The sequence below is a fragment of the Hevea brasiliensis genome, chromosome 6 (assembly GCF_030052815.1).
Source record: "Hevea brasiliensis isolate MT/VB/25A 57/8 chromosome 6, ASM3005281v1, whole genome shotgun sequence".
NCBI classification, from domain to species: domain Eukaryota; kingdom Viridiplantae; phylum Streptophyta; class Magnoliopsida; order Malpighiales; family Euphorbiaceae; genus Hevea; species Hevea brasiliensis.
The window spans coordinates 107574531-107592017 of record NC_079498.1 but is presented as its reverse complement, the minus strand read 5'-3'; the positions used below and the strand labels follow the sequence as shown (position 1 = coordinate 107592017).

Below are 17487 nucleotides of genomic sequence, written 5' to 3'. Positions count from 1 at the left end.
ATAATATCAAAATGTTAAATATTCCCTGAAAAGCTGTTGCCGATAAGGCCTAAGGCAATAGCTGTTTATGTTGATTGAATGTAACAATGGCTAAAATTTTGACGACTCTTGTCCAAAAATATTGACTTCCGATTGAATAATGACCATTCATGTTGCCAATTTTCTTTTCCTTAATTCTTTTGAACTAGATGCGAATTTGACAAAATGAAAAAACAAAACTAAAGCAGCAAACTTAAAGATGGAATATGTAGCCTAACATGGAAAAGGATTGGCCCCACCGTCCATTAAAATCCTACAGTTAACCAAGAACAATATCATTACCAAACCACAAAGGCACGCATTATGGTTTCATATTTACAGAACAAAACGTGGTTGTCCCTTTTCTTTCGGCTTGGCAACAAAGTGTGGTTTTACCATGATCATGTTTTTCAGGCAAAAGATAAATCGGTGTTGAGTGAAAGGACGTCAAGACTAGAAAGAAAAGGGCAATCCACACTAACACAAATGATTTCATCTAACTTTAGAAAATAAGGCCACAAGCATGTATCTCTTTTAGGAATTAACTACCAAACTCCCAATGATAACATAAAAAGACCCAAGTGAGTCTTTCAGGATCAACCTCTATACAAGTTCTGTCGAATATAGGGCATAACTGAGGAGCATTATAAGAATTGTTCTTCACCTAGCAAAAGCTTGCATGTCTGCTAACCGTTCTAAAATTTGCACTTCTGCAGTCTAGAGATCAGAGTTGAAGCAAAGGCAATGCCATTACGATGCCAAAGATGGACACCAGCAACAACATCACCCAGGTTGGGAATGTGTGCTTTGCGTTTCTTCTTGTGTCCTTCAGTGTATCTATTCTATTCAGATCTTCTAATGAATTATCAAGTTTTTCCATACTAGGTCTGGATTTCTCCTCCTGTGGCACCCGCTCTGAAATAATCTGCTCAGAATGCTGCTGCTGGTTAAACTTCTCCACATACTCTGGAAACAACTTCCTAAATGTTGGGCTGCTCAGAAAAGAATTACCAATTGAGAAATTAGAGATTAAAAATGGATATGGGAAGGAAAGATTTGACCAAGTGTTGGACAAGGCTAGCTATTGTAAATTCTATCTTAAATAACAATGCACATGTAATAGATCAAAGCTTAAAGAAAGTTAAGATGGCAATGACCAAGAAAAGCATAAAACTTTTCAATGTCGACGCACATGATAGCTAGTGGACAGGGAAACAAGAAACCTTGTTTGAAATTGAAAAGATAAGCAAAGAAAGAGAAACACCCAACAACCAATAACAATAGCAATGACCATAAAGGGGCACATTCTTGCATTGGCTGGTCGCCATGTATATATATATATATATATGAAGTAAAGGTAATATTTTGCAGCAAACAGTAAGAAATAGAACATAAAAGCTGAAAAGAAATCTGTGAAGGTGTAGCAACTTACTTCTTACAATTGAAAGCTAGAGAATTCTTTGCTAGATGTGCTTTCTCAGCATCAGTAGTGTTCACACTGCCTGTGGTGGGACTATTGTCCATCTGCATAACAAAAATTCACCCTGGATGAAAAACAACTCCAGGTAAAGGTGGAAGGCTAAGTAAATTTCAGGTATGCTTCAAAGGTTCCAATACAAGGATGCCACTGCATTAAGAAGTGCCCAGCATTCCTCAAAAAACAAAAAAAAAAAAATAATACATAATCAAGACACTTCTCATTAGTCTAGTGAAAATTACAGCATCAGCAAGATCTAACCCCACCCTGCACTCCCAGGGAAAAGAAATAGACACACACACCACAAAAAGCTACATGTAAAATAAGTGAATTAATCAGTGATAGATAAAACACAATGGATCCAGAAGCAAGATTTAACCACAATAAATTCAACCACATTTTGAAAGCAACTGGTACAGTGAATAAATATAATAAACTCACCATGAAGGAAAGAAGCCCTGTAAGTATGCTGCATTGATAGAAATAGGAAGAATTTTAGAGCAAGGATCTACACTAACTGCTGCTTTACTAACGCTAAATAGTCAACAGGCAGAGAAAATAATACCAATAAAGACACTACGAAACTAGAATTTGCTTTACCTTGATACAGACCACATTGGATTCCAACTTTCGGGATGAACTATATGGCAAGAAATTCAAGGTGAAATTAAAAAACAAATCAGTTATTGGAGTTAAGAAAGCTTTGATTTTCTACACATAACATTAAAAAGCACTCATAATAAGCTTTGATTTTCTATAAATAACATTAAAAAGAACTCACAATAAGCTTTGATTTTCTACAAATAACATTAAAAAGAACTCACAATCGCTCATAGACAAGCAGATTTTCTTTTGAGTTGCAAAGCGTCCATTAGGAGTAATCATGCTACAGAAAATTATCATAAAAGTTAAGAGAATTAAAAGAAAGTCCTTTGCCCTTTTAAAAGGAAAAACTGCTGAAATGAAATCATATCTTGAAAAAATTTGAACCAGCAAGAATACACATTACGTGATTCCAGGAGGTTTATAGGGATACTCAGGAGGAAACTTGATCTTTCCGTAGTAATATCCACCTGAATACCACAAAATTCCCAGATTCCCATTACACCAACCAAAAAATTGACATCAGATTCTCAATTGTGCTACACAATCACATCATAGAAAATATTTGAGCGCATAGGTTCAGTAAACAATATTACATCTATGCAAAATCAACAAACCTGCAAAAGCTGTTCCTTCACTTCCCTCCAATACATAATCTGGATTGTCATTGTTGAAGTTGAATATCACCAGTATTAAAAGAGTTCCTTAGTATATCAATAACATTAAGAAAATAAAGGATAAAAAAAAAAAACAGGGATCTCACAAGAGATTAAAAAATGAGGTCAACAAAATTTGACCGGCTATTAGAAGACTGAATAGGGTGTAAGCAAACCATTGCAATTAATGAACAACATATGAAGTGTGCTTGGTAGAGGTACCAAATTGACTAGGCAGCTAATAGATCACTCAACACAGTTCGCCAAAGTCTTGAGAGCAGAAGAATGTTGTTCGCACACATGATTAAATGGCACTACGTTTCATTTATTTTTTAACAGTGGATTAATGTTGAAATTCCCTGGCTTACAATGGACGCATTCATAGTTATTAAAGGCGCGCCTTAAGGCTCAATGCTCACTAGGCTCGAACCTTAGCGCCTTATGCGCCTAGTTGTGCGCCTTTATTCCAGGCACAAGGTTCTAGAAATGCATGCCTTATTTATTTCCATCTTTAGCGAGCACTTTTATTGGCAAAAAGGACTACCATTTAAACTCAAACCAGCAAACTCAATTCAAGATATATGCCAAAGAAAAAAAAGGAAAAGCATCACATTTATTTGATTTTATGGATTTTTTAAATCTTTTACTTTGCGCCTCACCTCGCTCAGGCCCGCGCCTACACTTTGCGCCTTGCGCTTAGGCTCCAGGACTCCTCAGCACCTTAGCGCGCCTTGAGCCTTTAATAACTATGGATGCATTTAAACAATGACTTCGGTACTCAAATAAAATACTCATACAGAGTTAGTCCTTTGCCTCTGATTTCTAACACCTCGTACCCCATTCTGACTAATCTGTTTAAAGAAAATGTTGTTCTGTGGGAGCCATTCATTATAACAAGATATTCTTATTGTGGGAGATATCACATCTCACTGTAATACCCAACACTTTATTCCTGAGGAGAAATCATATCTATTTCTATCCAATGGCTGAGTGCTCGCTTGCATCATGCACATGTTCACTCCATATTATTTTGCTCCTCCAAAACATATGTGAAGGCACTCACCCTAGCGCACATATAGGATTCCGACAGAGAAACCAAGTAGAATTCAAAGCATCAATATGGGCTGCAAAGAATTCATTTTTTTTAACTGTCGCATATACATCTTGTAGGTCATCTTTTCCCTAAAATAAATCAACCAGCATCCCAAGCAAGTGTGATAAATACACGGGCATCTGACTTTTATCATGCATGAAGTTTGAATGCCATAATTTTGTTGCTTCAAGCACATACCAAATCTTTTGTCTTAATTTAATTGCAGAAATTTACTTAAGCCTAGGCCCAAGTTCTGTCACAGAGGTTATATGCACTTTTAATCTATCTTTGCTACATCATTCCATCTACAATCAGGATAGGAGGGAATGTAGTCATCAGGATATTTAGACATATCTCTAATCTCTTTTCTCACCATCTCACCTCTCCCATGGATGGCAGTGTAATAGTGCCACATGCCCATGGCAACAAAACCAGAATTGTCAAAGAAAATGTCTTCCATCAATAAGTGCAGATCCTTATCTTTAAAAAAAAAGTACAATCAAAGAAGATGATAAAGATTAACATGAACTTACGCCACTCAAGGATATCACTAGGGGAAGGGCAGGCAACGACATGGGAAACCGGCTCCTACAAGTTCATTTTACAAACACTGTCAAGTATAAAACAACTAGAACAAAATTCTTGTATAGCAACAGCAATACATTGCCTAAAACTAATTAAAATACATTTGTAAACAATATCCGGTCTAATAAACTCAAAAATGAGAAGAAGTCTTCCTCTTCTTCCCTTTTATTTATAAACAAAAGCTGTATTATGGAAGTTAGGAAAAGGACAAAAAATCCTCAAAATACAGATGCACATGCTCTGGATCAAAAGTGACCAAAAGGCACTGTAGTATAGAAAATAAAGCCACGCCATCCATCATATGGGCTATAATAAGTATTGTGATATCAAAAAACTATATTGAAATCCCAGATAGACAAACTAACATATTTTTACAACAGTTAAAATAGTAGACCTCTAGAAGATGCTAAACTGAGCTGCAGGCATGGATGCAAATACCATAAATAGATTACAACATATGCAATTGGCGAAAAACAACAACACATACTTTACATAGTGCTCTATATTCCTTCTGAAGACGCTTGACACACGATTTTTCGGCCATTCCTCAACTTTAACTTTAAACTAGTCACAATGCGAACAACAAAGCTCTAGCTGTTCCTTTTTATTTAATCCCAAAACCACAAAATGTTAGCTGATACAGAAAAAGAGAACAATTAATCAGATATAATAATGCATAACAACTGAAATTAAAGAAAAGTGACCATAGAGAACCAACATCAATATAAGTTGGTTACACTGCTTAAAATCTTCTAATTCAACGACAATATGCACAAAAAACAACATCCAATCTACAAAAATCCATACAATTAAAATTAAGGAAATGTCAAGCCAGACTTTGTGATTATGAGGTGCAAGGTTCACTAATTATGTAATTAATTGCATAAATATAATACAATCGCCAAAAGACCTCATCTCGCGAACTTGCCCATTGCAAGATTGAGATTAAAGTCACAGTTCTAAAATTAAGGTTGGAATAACTCTCTGCAATTATTCAATCCAATTGTGATTAATAAACCATAAATATATTAATTGTAGGGCACCAAAATTAACAAAGAAAGAAAACCCAAAAACATCTGTAATAAGAAAAACCTAAGGAGATCAATGTACATGGTGATAATTGGAGAATGATTAATGATTAACTAACAAAAGAAGCTAAAAGGATCAATTCTGAATTAACCAATTCGCATCTACCAAATGAAAATAGTCAAAACGACAAAGGAGAATCCACCAAATCCAATCAAGCAGAAACCAAAAAGAAATATAACAACAGAGGGATCGATCTTAAACACCAAATCGAAATGTTCGCAAAATTAAGGAAAAATAATAGGAAAAAGAATGGCAAAGAAGCATTTACCTGTCCATATATGAATAGGCGAAGACTGGAAAGGGAAAGCAAAACAGCAAGAATCGAAGAAGATAAGAACAAGATAATGAGGAATTGTTAGAGAGAGAGAGAGAGAGAGAGAGAGAGGGGTCAGATTTGCCTGTTTTTTAAAATAATAATTAATAAATTAATATATAAGGATAGTGAAAAGAAGAGAGAGAAATGGAGCGTCGAACTATCGAAGTCAAGGGGTGCTGTGATTGGACTGTCATCGGTGACATACGAAACGCATCGTTTTTATAGTCAAAAGGCACCTATCACTTTTTGTTTCCGGAGTGCGTGGGACACGTGACCGACTTTGGGTCAGAAAATATTTTTTATATTTTCTGTTGTTGAAAATGTTTTTTAAAAATTAATCTAATAAAATCACTTATTTCGTGTTGATCGAAAGTTTTGGTGTTTTTGATATTAATCATTCAATTAGATTCCATCATGCCTTTAATTAAGCTTAAAAATTCAATTGAAATCACAATCAAAATTTTAGAGACATTCAATTTTTTATTTTAATAATTTAATTTAATTTGATCTTTTAATAATAATAATTACTATATAATATTTTATTTTAAATATTTAAAGAAGAAAAAGAGAAAATTATTTTATTATTTTAAGAATGGTAAAAAAAAAATATTCCTCCTCTTATAAACATTATATTCCTAGAAGAGATTCCTCACCTGTCAGCAAAACATATTAATCCTCTTTGTTCTAAACATTGTCCATATTAGGTGTCAATGCAGAAGTAAACCCATGTTGACAAATATGAGCATAGCTATGGAATTCCAGCTAATTGTATTTAAGAGGAAATTCCATTTACAATTTCTATGTAGAAAGGTGGAAAAGAGTCATGAAAGATGTGATAAATGCTTATTAGCCAAGTTTAACTTGACTCTTTTTTTTTTTTAATATTAAAACTTTTAATTTTTAAATTTTAATTTAAATAAATAATTAAAATATATTTTTTCAAGATGAGCTTCAAACCAATACTTATTAATGAGCTTCGTGTTTAATGGAGCTCATTAATAAGTATTGGAGTCCTGTGCCTCCGTCTGTAAAGCTCAATCGAAGCTAAACCAGCATCTGCCTGGAACAGCTGTTAGTAATATATCAAACCCATTTAGCTCTAGCCCCCAAAAAGAAAATAATACTAATATCACGTGATAAATCACATGAACCTCCTACTTCCCCTATGTCGTCAGTCAGCCAAATCACAAGGTCAGAGACACAAAATTGTAACAGTCAAAGTAGGGCACATGATCCCACTGACATCAGATCCCTATTCAGATTTTTACAATTTTGCTTAAGCATAAACCACCAACTATTTAACTAGTCTCAAGAAGCAATTTTCACGCACTAAACCCAGTTCAAGAACTTTTCCAGTCAGCTCACACCGGACATTATCAAACATGAAGGCATACTCTACAGCACTTGCTGCTCTTGCTCTTCTGCTTTCAATTTTTCTATCTGGTTGGCTAAATCAGGCTCAAGCAGAGGGTCTTCCCGTACCTCAGGCATCTTCCACTTCAGCATCATCCATGGCTTCAACTTCACAAACTTTCCCAGTGGCTGAGAAGAACCCATTCAAGCAAGTTGATTCCAGCTTCAGAAAAATACCTCCCAGCACTTCCAATCCCACACAGAATAAGTAACTTCTTGTGCCAACAGTTTCAAGCCTTTCCACCATTGGCAGGTTTCCATTAGTTGATTAGATACTGTGTTTTTGTACCAAGTGCAAATACCAAGTGCAAATCTCCATTAGAAGACTGAAGGAATCACAAAACAGTAGATTCAGAGCTTTTGCAACTATTTTTCTTTCTTCTTTACCCTTTCTGTTCTTTAATTCGTTTTTCTACTATACTCTTTGCTAATGTAGTGTAGAGTAGCGTAGGGTTTTACTTTAATGGCCAAGTGTTGGCCATAGCAGTTCATAATGCATTTATAATATTTGCTGCTGCAAACTACCGAGTTCTCCTGCAAAATGTGATTTCTTTTTTTTAATTTCTCATGTGGAAAGATTTTAATAATTTCCATTTCCATACTAGACAAATTGCAAAGACGCTTAAAGTGCAAGGAAAAAGAAATACTATAGAACAACAAAAGGTATCCGCTATGCTAATTGAGAATGTGTGCAACCAAATTGCCATTCCCAGAATGCATACTCCACAAAGCTCAAGTTAGGTATTACAAAGCTAACAGTGAAAATGATACAATGCACAGCATCATCCTTTTGGATTCTTTTTTGAAACTTTTGTTGGCTTATACTTTCTGGGTAGCTTCTTCCCATTCGTATCAACAGATAGGAATGGTATCTGGTGGGTGCTTTCAACTGCTTTCTTAGTTGTTCCAACAGTCCCGGAAACAGCATGATCAATCTCTTTCCTCATTTTCTTTATGTCTTTTGGTTGTGATGTATTCTTGGAAGCCTCGGCAATGAAGGAGACACTTCTTGATGGCTTGGTTTCATTTGATCCAAATGCGTAAAATGACTGTTTTGATGCTTGCATGGATCTCCATTGATCAGGCCGGTTAGCAAATCTGTTGCAGCAAGGCAAACGACACACAAAGTTCAGACAAAACGGTAAATAGCCAAACCCAACTCTAAGGAATGCTAAACATGCCATAAGTAACAAAAATGGTTTCCAAACTGTCTGTGCCTTCATAGGCACAGACTGGAAATTCAATTTGTGGCATTATAATTGCTTGTGCAAAGTGAGAGAGGACTTGGGCCAACAGATTATAATCATAATTCCCCCTCCCTGTGTATCCAGGAACAAAAGCAAGACAAAGTAAAATTTCAAACAAGAACCAATCATGATGGGTCACAATATGCTAATCTTACCTGTTGATATCGAGTTTCCTTAAGAGACACGGACCTTGCATTGTCATGGATAGTTCAGTTTGCACTGCTAACAAGTTTGATGCTATGGCCTCTCTTAATGACACATTACTGGCATTGAAGCACTTCTCAATGGTAAATGAACTAGATGAGTGCGTTGAAAGCTCTCCAAAATATCTTCATAACCTAGAGAAGAAGTCAAAAAAAAAAAAAACAAAAAAAAAAAAAAAAAAAATAAAAAAAAAAAAAAAAAAAAAAAACCAAAACATTAAATGTTCACACACACCACACACCCAAATAATTCCATCAAAAGGAAGGTTCTCTCTCTCTCTAAACTAAAGAGTAAAGAGCTTCCATGACACGAAACCCAGATTATAGGATTGCTTCTCACAAGGAAAAATGGTCTTTTCCAGAAAATAAATTGAGTGATTATTGATTGTTAATTATGTCAACTACCAAAAACAATAATGCTATTTTCCCTATAAAAGATGAAAATAAGAAAATTGGTAAAAAAAACAATTTTTTTTAACATTAACATAACAGGACATTTTTGTTAAAGAAACATACAGGACATAGTAAATAACAAGATAAAAATGTACAATTTTAAATAAACTAAACTCAAAATCAACTCAACAATACTTTAAACTTAAAAAAACTTTTTCACTCAATAATTTTTTAACAAAAACAAAAAATTTGCTTTATGACTGGCTTTTTCATACAAAATTTTCTTAATTTTTTTATTTCATGTCTATTTCCTCTTTAAATCCTGATACCTAATTTTTTTTCTAAGTTTTCTTCCTCTCCTTTTCTCTTTTTCTTTTCTTTTCTTCCCTTTCCCTCTCTCTGTCTCTCTTCTACTCTAATTGTCCTTCTCTCTCTTTCTCCTTCTCACCTCCTTCTCTCAATCACTCTCACTCCTTCTCTTCTCTCTTCTCTTTTTTCTCTCTCTCATCTCTTCTACTTTTTCTTTCTCTCACTCTTTCATTCTCTCTACTCTCATCTTATCTCATCTCTTATCTTTTCAATCATCTCTGCTCTTCTCATGCTTCATCACTCTTACCTCTATATATACCACATCATATACCATACTTTCCTTTTTAATTTACCTTTTAAATTTAATCACTTTTATTAATCAACCACTACACTTAATCTCCACTCCAACAATCAATCCATCGACAACCATCCTCACTAATCATCACATCCTCATCCTCCCCCTATCATCATCCCCCATCACTCCCCATCTACCCCTATGACTTTTACAACAAACCAAACACTCTACTCCTTTCTTTCCTAAACTCTTCTCTCACATTCACTTCTTCTTTTCTCTGTCTTACTTCAAACTTCTCTACTCCTCCTACTAACTCCTTCTTGACTCTAAACCTCTTCTTACTTCTCTCTCCTTCTAGCTTCTCATCTAACTCCTTATCTATTCTCATCTATTAGAAATATATCATCGAAAACATCATGCACCAAGGAATATCATATGGCTACTATATTTAATTAAAATCTATGTAATAAATAAAATGTAAAATCATCTGATCCCGGAAAATAATTTGTGTCCTAATAATCTCCTGTCCATATCATATCTTGTGTCCTCCTTTTGTTCTACATATCTTTCCTTCCTCTACTAATACTAATTCATACCTCTATTCTCTCTATATTACCATTTCCATATCTCTCTCTCTCATAAACCTCTCTGTCCTTCTCCTCATCCAAATCTCAATTTCTCCAAATCTTCTTCTTTCCATCTCTATCCATCTCATAAAATCTCATTCTGCAAAGATGAAGAAAAGATGAGAGCCATAAGTGATGAGATCAAATTGATTGAGAATTGAGAGAGATAGAGTATCATACATGAGCAACTGCTCCATAGTTTCTAGCTCTCTTCATAGTAACTCTCTCTAGTCTCTTTCCTTTAATAAGTATTTTAAAACTATATTATTAAAAACAAAATTTAAAAAAAAAAATTCTAAATCATTCTTTTTAAAAAATTTTTTTTTTAATTTTTTAGTTTATAAACTTATTTAATTTCCCCACTCTTATCCACTATTTTATCACTCCAATACTTTCTTCATACTTTCTCCTTTCTTTCTCTCTTCTCTCTTCTTTCTTCCTTCTTTTCTCTTCTTCCTTCTTCTTTCTTCTAATCTCTTTTCTTTATTTTTCTATATTTCTATTCTATCTATATATTATTTATTTTATTATTTTTATTTTTTCATTATTAATTAATATTTTCTCTTTCTTTCTTTTTCTCTCTCTTTTCCTTTTCCTTCTTCATCTTTCTTTCCTTCTCTTCTTATTGAGATCTTCTTCTTCTCTTTCTTTCTCATTCTTTTTTCTTAATTTCTCTCTCTCTCTCCTTTCTTTTTAAGTTTCTAAGTTAACTTCTTTTTTTTTTTCTTTTCTTTCTCTTTGCTCTTGCTTTCTTTTTGCTTTCTTTTTGCTCTCTTATCTATCTTTTATTGTTCATTATATATTATTCTTTTTTTCATTTCTTTTACTATTTCACTTTTCTTTTCTCTTCACCTACTTTTACCACCTCTTCCTTCACCTTCCACCTCTCCCATTACTTTTTCTTCCTACTCCTCTTCTTCTTTCTACTTCTCTCTTCTTTCTCTCTTCTCCATCCATCCATTTCCATATCATATCATCTCATAGCATTCTTTACACATTACTTTTTTGACTTTTCTTACTTGAACTACTTTTACACTTTTCACTCCACCACCACCTCTTCCTTTCTTACACTTTATTTCTTCTTGACTTGACTTGACTTTCCCAAAACCTCACTTGATTTTGACCTTGACTGACCAACTTGACTTGACCCCCCAATCCTTGCATAGAGCTTTGTCTTCCTTTGTCTTCTGGTTAAGAGGAAGTCTTGGCTGTTTTTTGTTTTTTTTTTTTTAAACACTCTCTTTTTTTTTTCTTTTGTAAAGTTTATTTAGGTAGTATATAGTAGGTATAAAGCCAAAATGCTTTTTCCTTTTCTTTTTCCTCCCTTTTCCAAAAAAACCAAAAACTCCAACAAAACCTCCCAACCCCTCTCCATCACTTCTATCCTTCTTCAATCCCAATCAATCTCCCAAATCTTTTCTTCATTCTTTGCATTGCTGCATAATCATCCATCCATATCTTCCCAAACCTTTTTCTTACTCTCCTTCCTCTCCTCCTATTTGTGGGGCATACTAACTATATATATTTTTTTTTCTCTCTTCTTACTTTTACTAGTATAATTCTCTTCTCTCTCTTTTTCTTTTCTACACTACTCTTCTTTCAATGTCCCTGTATATGATTATACCCCACAGTTCTTGTTTCTCTCCCTTTGGCACTCAAACAATGGGCACTGGATGTAAACAGTTGTAGAGTGCTTTTCATAACAGGACATTTGTCATAAAAACATGTTCAGTTTTTTAACAGGTAACAACAAGCTCCATTAGTGATTCCCACATCCAAGTTCCCAACCCCCCTCCCTCTCCCTCTCCTCTCCCCTCCCTCCTTCTCCTCTCTTCTATCTTCTCTATTTTCTATCTCTATCTCTTGTTCTTGTCCCACCATATGTTCTATTATTATCTATATTAATATCTTCTTTACCACACACACACCCATATGATGGGAACCTGGCTCCCTTAACACCACAACACACACACACGCGGGCGGCGCCGCGCAGTGGTGAACGCACACACACCTGCATATATATTATCACTACACCCCGCGATGTAGCGTCGCGTTAGTAGAGGACGCCCAACGCTTATATCATTTGAAGATACATCTGTAGCATAGTAATTTTGTTACGATGGAAAATTGTCACGCAACCCTCCTCCTTTATCCGGGCTTGGGACCGGCTAAGCGCAAACTACTTAGGCGGAGTTGTTTTGACTAAGATAATGCTAATTAAAAGATAATTATCAATTTGAAAATTGATAACAATTATGTGCCTTAACAAGGAACATCATGAATGCAACAGCAAAAACAAGTCATATGTTAACAAGAATGCAAGTTGCTAAAATGACACACTGAATGGACAACATTAATGAAACAGAATGACATGTTCCTCACATCCATTAAGTGGCTGAATGCAGTTTCTTTCATCAATTCTATAATTTCACCAACTGCTATCATTTTTACAAAGTTCTGTTCCGTTAAATTTTCTTCTTTGCATCCAAACAAAAGAGGAATTATTTGCATTAACTATTGACCTTGCCCAGCTAATAACTTCAGAGCTGTCTGCCACAAGTATACTGGTAATCGCATAGCATGACCTTTTATTCTCAAAATTAAAACTTCTTTTTAATTAATGATAAATCAACAAAATTAGAATTTTGAAAGATTGATGTTACTCAAAAGAGCTGCACAAAGAGAGGAAGAGATGGAAACAAACTTTCTTAAAAAGGGAAAATTTGGCTTAAGTTGACCATTGCTCCCTCCCTCAGAAAATGTCTCACATGAAAAAAAAATTAAAAACAAAAGACCAATAGAGGGAGTGTTTCCAAACACAATGATAGAAACTTCCTATGCAAAAGGTAAAATTGCCCAAAATAATTGAGCAAAGGATTGATTTATAAGCATCAGAACATTAGTTGACAAATGAATAGAAATTTCAATCAGCCAGACTAGCTCCTGAGATTATATATCCCAGCTTAAAGTTCTAGAATGGAATAATAAGAACTGACTGTTCATACTCGAATAAACTATCTTCAAGCTTTTCCGCCCATCCTAGTAAAAAGTGGCATAAGAAAACAAATATAATGGCAAGGAAAAAGGTCAAACATACCTGCAAAACCAAACTGCTGTATTGATCAACTTGCAGGGTTTTAATGTCTTCATGCAATTCAACATTGCTGACACAGAAATTTCAATAAACTGGGAAATCCCTGCTGATGATGCCAGCCTCCCAAGTTTCATTGAGGTTAAGCCGCTCTGCCGGAATTGTTAATGGCTTTGCTCCATGAAACTCAGGGGAATCTAATGACACTCCCCCATGAAGACAAAGAAGACTTCAAAGACATGAGATCCATAATAGTTAACACATCATATCAAAAGGATTGGCAACAATCACCTGCCAGGGATCAAATAATGTTTAAGAGAAAAATAAATATAATGTGAAGTCATATTCTTCTTAAGCATAGACTTCTCTATCATAAAAATTTTACAAGAGAATGAAAACAAAAAGATACAGGCAATTTTGCTTGAAAAAACAGGAAACAGAAAACAGAAAAGCTACCTTGTTATAAGATTAATTAAAAATAAAGGGAAGATCTTTGCACAGCCACAAAGGAAATTACAAAGGCTATCCGCATTGCAGCCCTCAGGGAGAGTTTGCAAACTATGGCTTATAATATAGTCAGTCGCTGGTTCAATGCTTTCCCTTGAGCTTCTTCAAGAGCATTACCACAAATAACTGATCACTCCTCCTAGTCAATCCCACTCCTTTAAAAAAGATTTGCAATCTCCTAAAAGTATTTTGCTGTTTCCGGATCAACCTGTTTCCCACAATGGTTCCAGTCACTGACATGCTTATCCAGAATTGTAAATTACCACACCTAAAAACATGGAAACGAAAAGAGATTTTGAAAGCAAAAGAATATGCAATTTTAAAAGATAAAAACCAATGCAAATCCTCTTCGACATAAGTTTACAAAATACCTGATAACCAATGGTTGGGGTTCTGATGTATTTTGATGCTTCGAGGACTTTTTGTGACTGACAGTTCCATCAGCCACGCATACAGGTCCAGAAACACTTGTTGTTAGAATTATCCCAATCAAAACCAAAAATATCTTCCTTGGCCTTCCTGCCCAAGCCCCTTTTCCTTTTACCTTGCTTATGTATGATTTATCATCCTCACCCATTAAGCTATCTTCCACGGAATTAAAACTTCTGGGCAACAGAAACCATACCAAACCCAGCAACAACAGTTGCCTGTCAGAAACCCAGAAAAATGAAACAGAGTCAATACATTAGACATGGAGAAACTTATGCTAAGATTAATATGTAGCTTAAATGAATCACCCAATATGCCAACACAAATGGGAATCAAGGAAAACAGAGAAGCTGGCTAACCCAGACACCGTAAATTCTTTTCGTAATGGTTATTATAAAAGATAGGAAAAACTATGAATCAAAACACAAAAGCACGTAAAATTTAATTTCACATATTCTTTCCTGAGAAGAGAAACCATTACAGTATAATGGAAGCTTCAAAGAAAACCTTTTCAAATTACTGTGTTTCCCCCTCAATGAACGAAGAATAGATAACAAGTAAATGGATTGAAATCAACAGATCAGCTAAAACCCACCTTAAGCCCAACTGGTCAGATAAGAACACTAACTGAGAGCTGTTCTCAAAAAAAAAAAAAAAAACACTAACCTAGAGCTGAGAGTGAAATCAGAAGGAGGGTTTAATCTGTTGATGAAGCATTGGTCCCATTAATTCTCTTTCGAATTTTGGGCCTCAAACATAGCTTGTGATCCCAATTGAATCGGCTTTGGTCTACCGGCCCATGAAGAAAGCATCTTACATTAGTTGATGGGCCCAACTTGAAAGCCCAATAAAAGTAATGTATAATTTTTATTTTAATTGTAAGTTGAGTTCAAATTTAAAATTTTATTAATTTATTACTTAAATTCTTTTTAGAAATTTGATGATTAATTTCTTTTATATGTATAAATAAATAACAAGTTGCATAATAAATTATATGAAAAGGATGGGAACTTTTTGAATTTTAACCATTTGCTTTTGTAAAAGCACAAGCAAAAGTTTGAATAAGTGGGGAACATCATGAACTTCTTTTCTTTGGAGTTTTATTATTTATTTCAAAAGTTGTTGATGATTTTGTTTATGAAGCCAACTGAGAACAAAATAACCCATACATTTGCTAGTTTGTGTTGAAATTCATTCCAAATAATAAAAAAAATAATAATAAAAATATTTATTACAAACTTAATTAAATGACAAAAATAAATGAATGAATCAATGTAAGATTTTATAAAGTGTCAGATGAATATATTTAGACTTAAATAAATTATTATTAAAAGATTAAAATTAACAAATTAGTCAATATTATTAAACCCAATCTGGGATTAATTTGACAAAAAAAATCGAGTGAATGGATCAGTGATTCAACTAGTACACTATTAAAAAATAATTAAATATATATAATTTAATTAGAAATTAAGAAAATATAAAAATATTTAAATAATATAATGCATGAACATTTATATAAATATATAATTTTCTTTTTAATATTTATAAAATATTAAGTTTATATTAAAAAATAAATATCTTGAAAAAAAAAACATAACTATCAAGTTTAAATTTAATTTTCTATATTAACATTAAAAAAAAAATTATTGAATAATTGAACTGATTAGTTCAACTGAATCACACCAATTCAATTATCGAGTTGATTGAATCATATAAAATTATTTCTTTATTTGATTCAATTATAAATATAAAATAATTTAAAAACCGATTCACTACTGATTCAACCAGAATTCGAGATTAATAGCTGTGCAATTACCTAATTAGCCTTTTTCACGAGCTTGAAATTAGGCCTTTCTTTTATTCCTATAATATTAGCTGTAGTTTGAAAGTGAAATAGAAAACTGTGGCCGCTAAACATGGACAAAAACACCAAGCCCTACATAGGACATGAAATCATTTGCATGTGACAAAGAAATCTTTTTCATAATTTATGGTCCACATTGGCTAAAAAGTATATGTGTTAGCACTCGATAAAAATAAAAAAATTATTTTTTTTATTAATTACAATTTAATGAAAATAATTTATGATTATTTAAAAATTAATTATAAATGTATTAAATTAAAATAAAAAATATTTTTTAAATAATTTTAAAAAAATATTTAATTTTGATAAAAATTAAATTCTTTAAATAAAATTAAGTGTTCATTAAATAAAGAAAATCTAAAAAAAAAAAATTAAATCCAATTTAGCTGTCTAACATAAAATTCGATAATCATCTTTGAATGTGTTATTGATTTGCGGTAATGATTGGTTGGTGGGGGTGGTGCTTTTTTACTTTGACTATTCTTGTAGTTTGAAATAATGCAGGCACCCATATTGGCTGCTCTTCAATATATTGTAAGTTTAAACTTTTTTTTTTTTTAAATTATTTTTTTAGAAATGGTAAAAAATATTTTACTATTTTGAAATTTTTACAATTAAAATATAATTTATAATATCAAAGTTTTTGAAATTAAAATATATTAATTAAATAATAATATCTAATAGATTATAATATTGGCTTTCATATTTTATTTTATTTTTACTGTTGGGTGCAAAGTTGTTTAGTTGATACTTTGATAGTGCCAAAAAAATATTAAACAGTAAATTATATATAATCAATTAGTGAAATAAAAATATCAATTTTTTAATGAGTGAAATATTATATTTATTAAAATTCATCAAATATATTTATTTATTATTAATATTAAATAAAAAAATTATTACTATTTTATAAAAAATATTAAAAAGAATGTAATATTACATAAAAAATTTTAATAGAAAATAAATTAAAAATCACATTTTTTTATACAGTGTTTCTTTGAAAATTTAAAATTAAAATTTCACAATTTTAAAAATTACTGTAATACTAGCTTATTCATAGAAACCACATAATTTTAATTAAAAGCTATCCCAAAAATAATGTACAAAAAACGACATAATATAAAGAGTGCCCCATCCATGTGGACAATGGGATATATAATTCAATGCAATTGAAATTATAAAAAAAATTCAACAAAAAAATTTTAAAAAAGAAACAAAAAGACAAAAGAGCAAACTCTAGGCCGTTGCTTCATTCTGTTTATAAACATGA

The 17487-nt window shown here is 32.8% G+C and overlaps 2 protein-coding genes across 5 annotated transcripts; both read right to left on the bottom strand.

Moving 5' to 3' along the window:
* Positions 1-496: 496 nt before the first annotated feature.
* LOC110634620 (ubiquitin-conjugating enzyme E2 34) lies at positions 497-5950 on the bottom strand. 4 transcript variants are annotated; one of them, XM_058149154.1, is made up of 10 exons: positions 5790-5949; positions 4920-5066; positions 4381-4435; positions 2716-2754; positions 2505-2568; positions 2320-2381; positions 2096-2135; positions 1937-1964; positions 1451-1542; positions 497-1010 (listed from the first exon to the last, which is right to left on the bottom strand). In XM_058149154.1, exons 2-10 carry the CDS (start codon positions 4974-4976, stop codon positions 743-745), a joined length of 705 nt encoding a protein of 234 aa, XP_058005137.1. In that variant the 5' UTR covers positions 4977-5066; positions 5790-5949; the 3' UTR covers positions 497-742. The 4 variants fall into 4 exon arrangements, with proteins under 4 accessions (XP_058005137.1, XP_058005138.1, XP_058005139.1 ...); XM_058149155.1 differs by having other exon boundaries at positions 4920-5032; positions 5790-5946; XM_058149156.1 differs by having other exon boundaries at positions 4920-5026; positions 5790-5932.
* A 1928-nt stretch (positions 5951-7878) lies between these two features.
* Positions 7879-10085, bottom strand: LOC110634650 (pumilio homolog 23). Its single transcript, XM_058148088.1, has 3 exons — positions 9917-10085; positions 8653-8827; positions 7879-8348 (listed from the first exon to the last, which is right to left on the bottom strand). The coding sequence occupies exons 1-3, from the start codon at positions 10083-10085 to the stop codon at positions 8033-8035; spliced, it is 660 nt and encodes a 219-aa protein (XP_058004071.1). The 3' UTR covers positions 7879-8032.
* Between the last annotated feature and the right edge of the window lie 7402 nt (positions 10086-17487).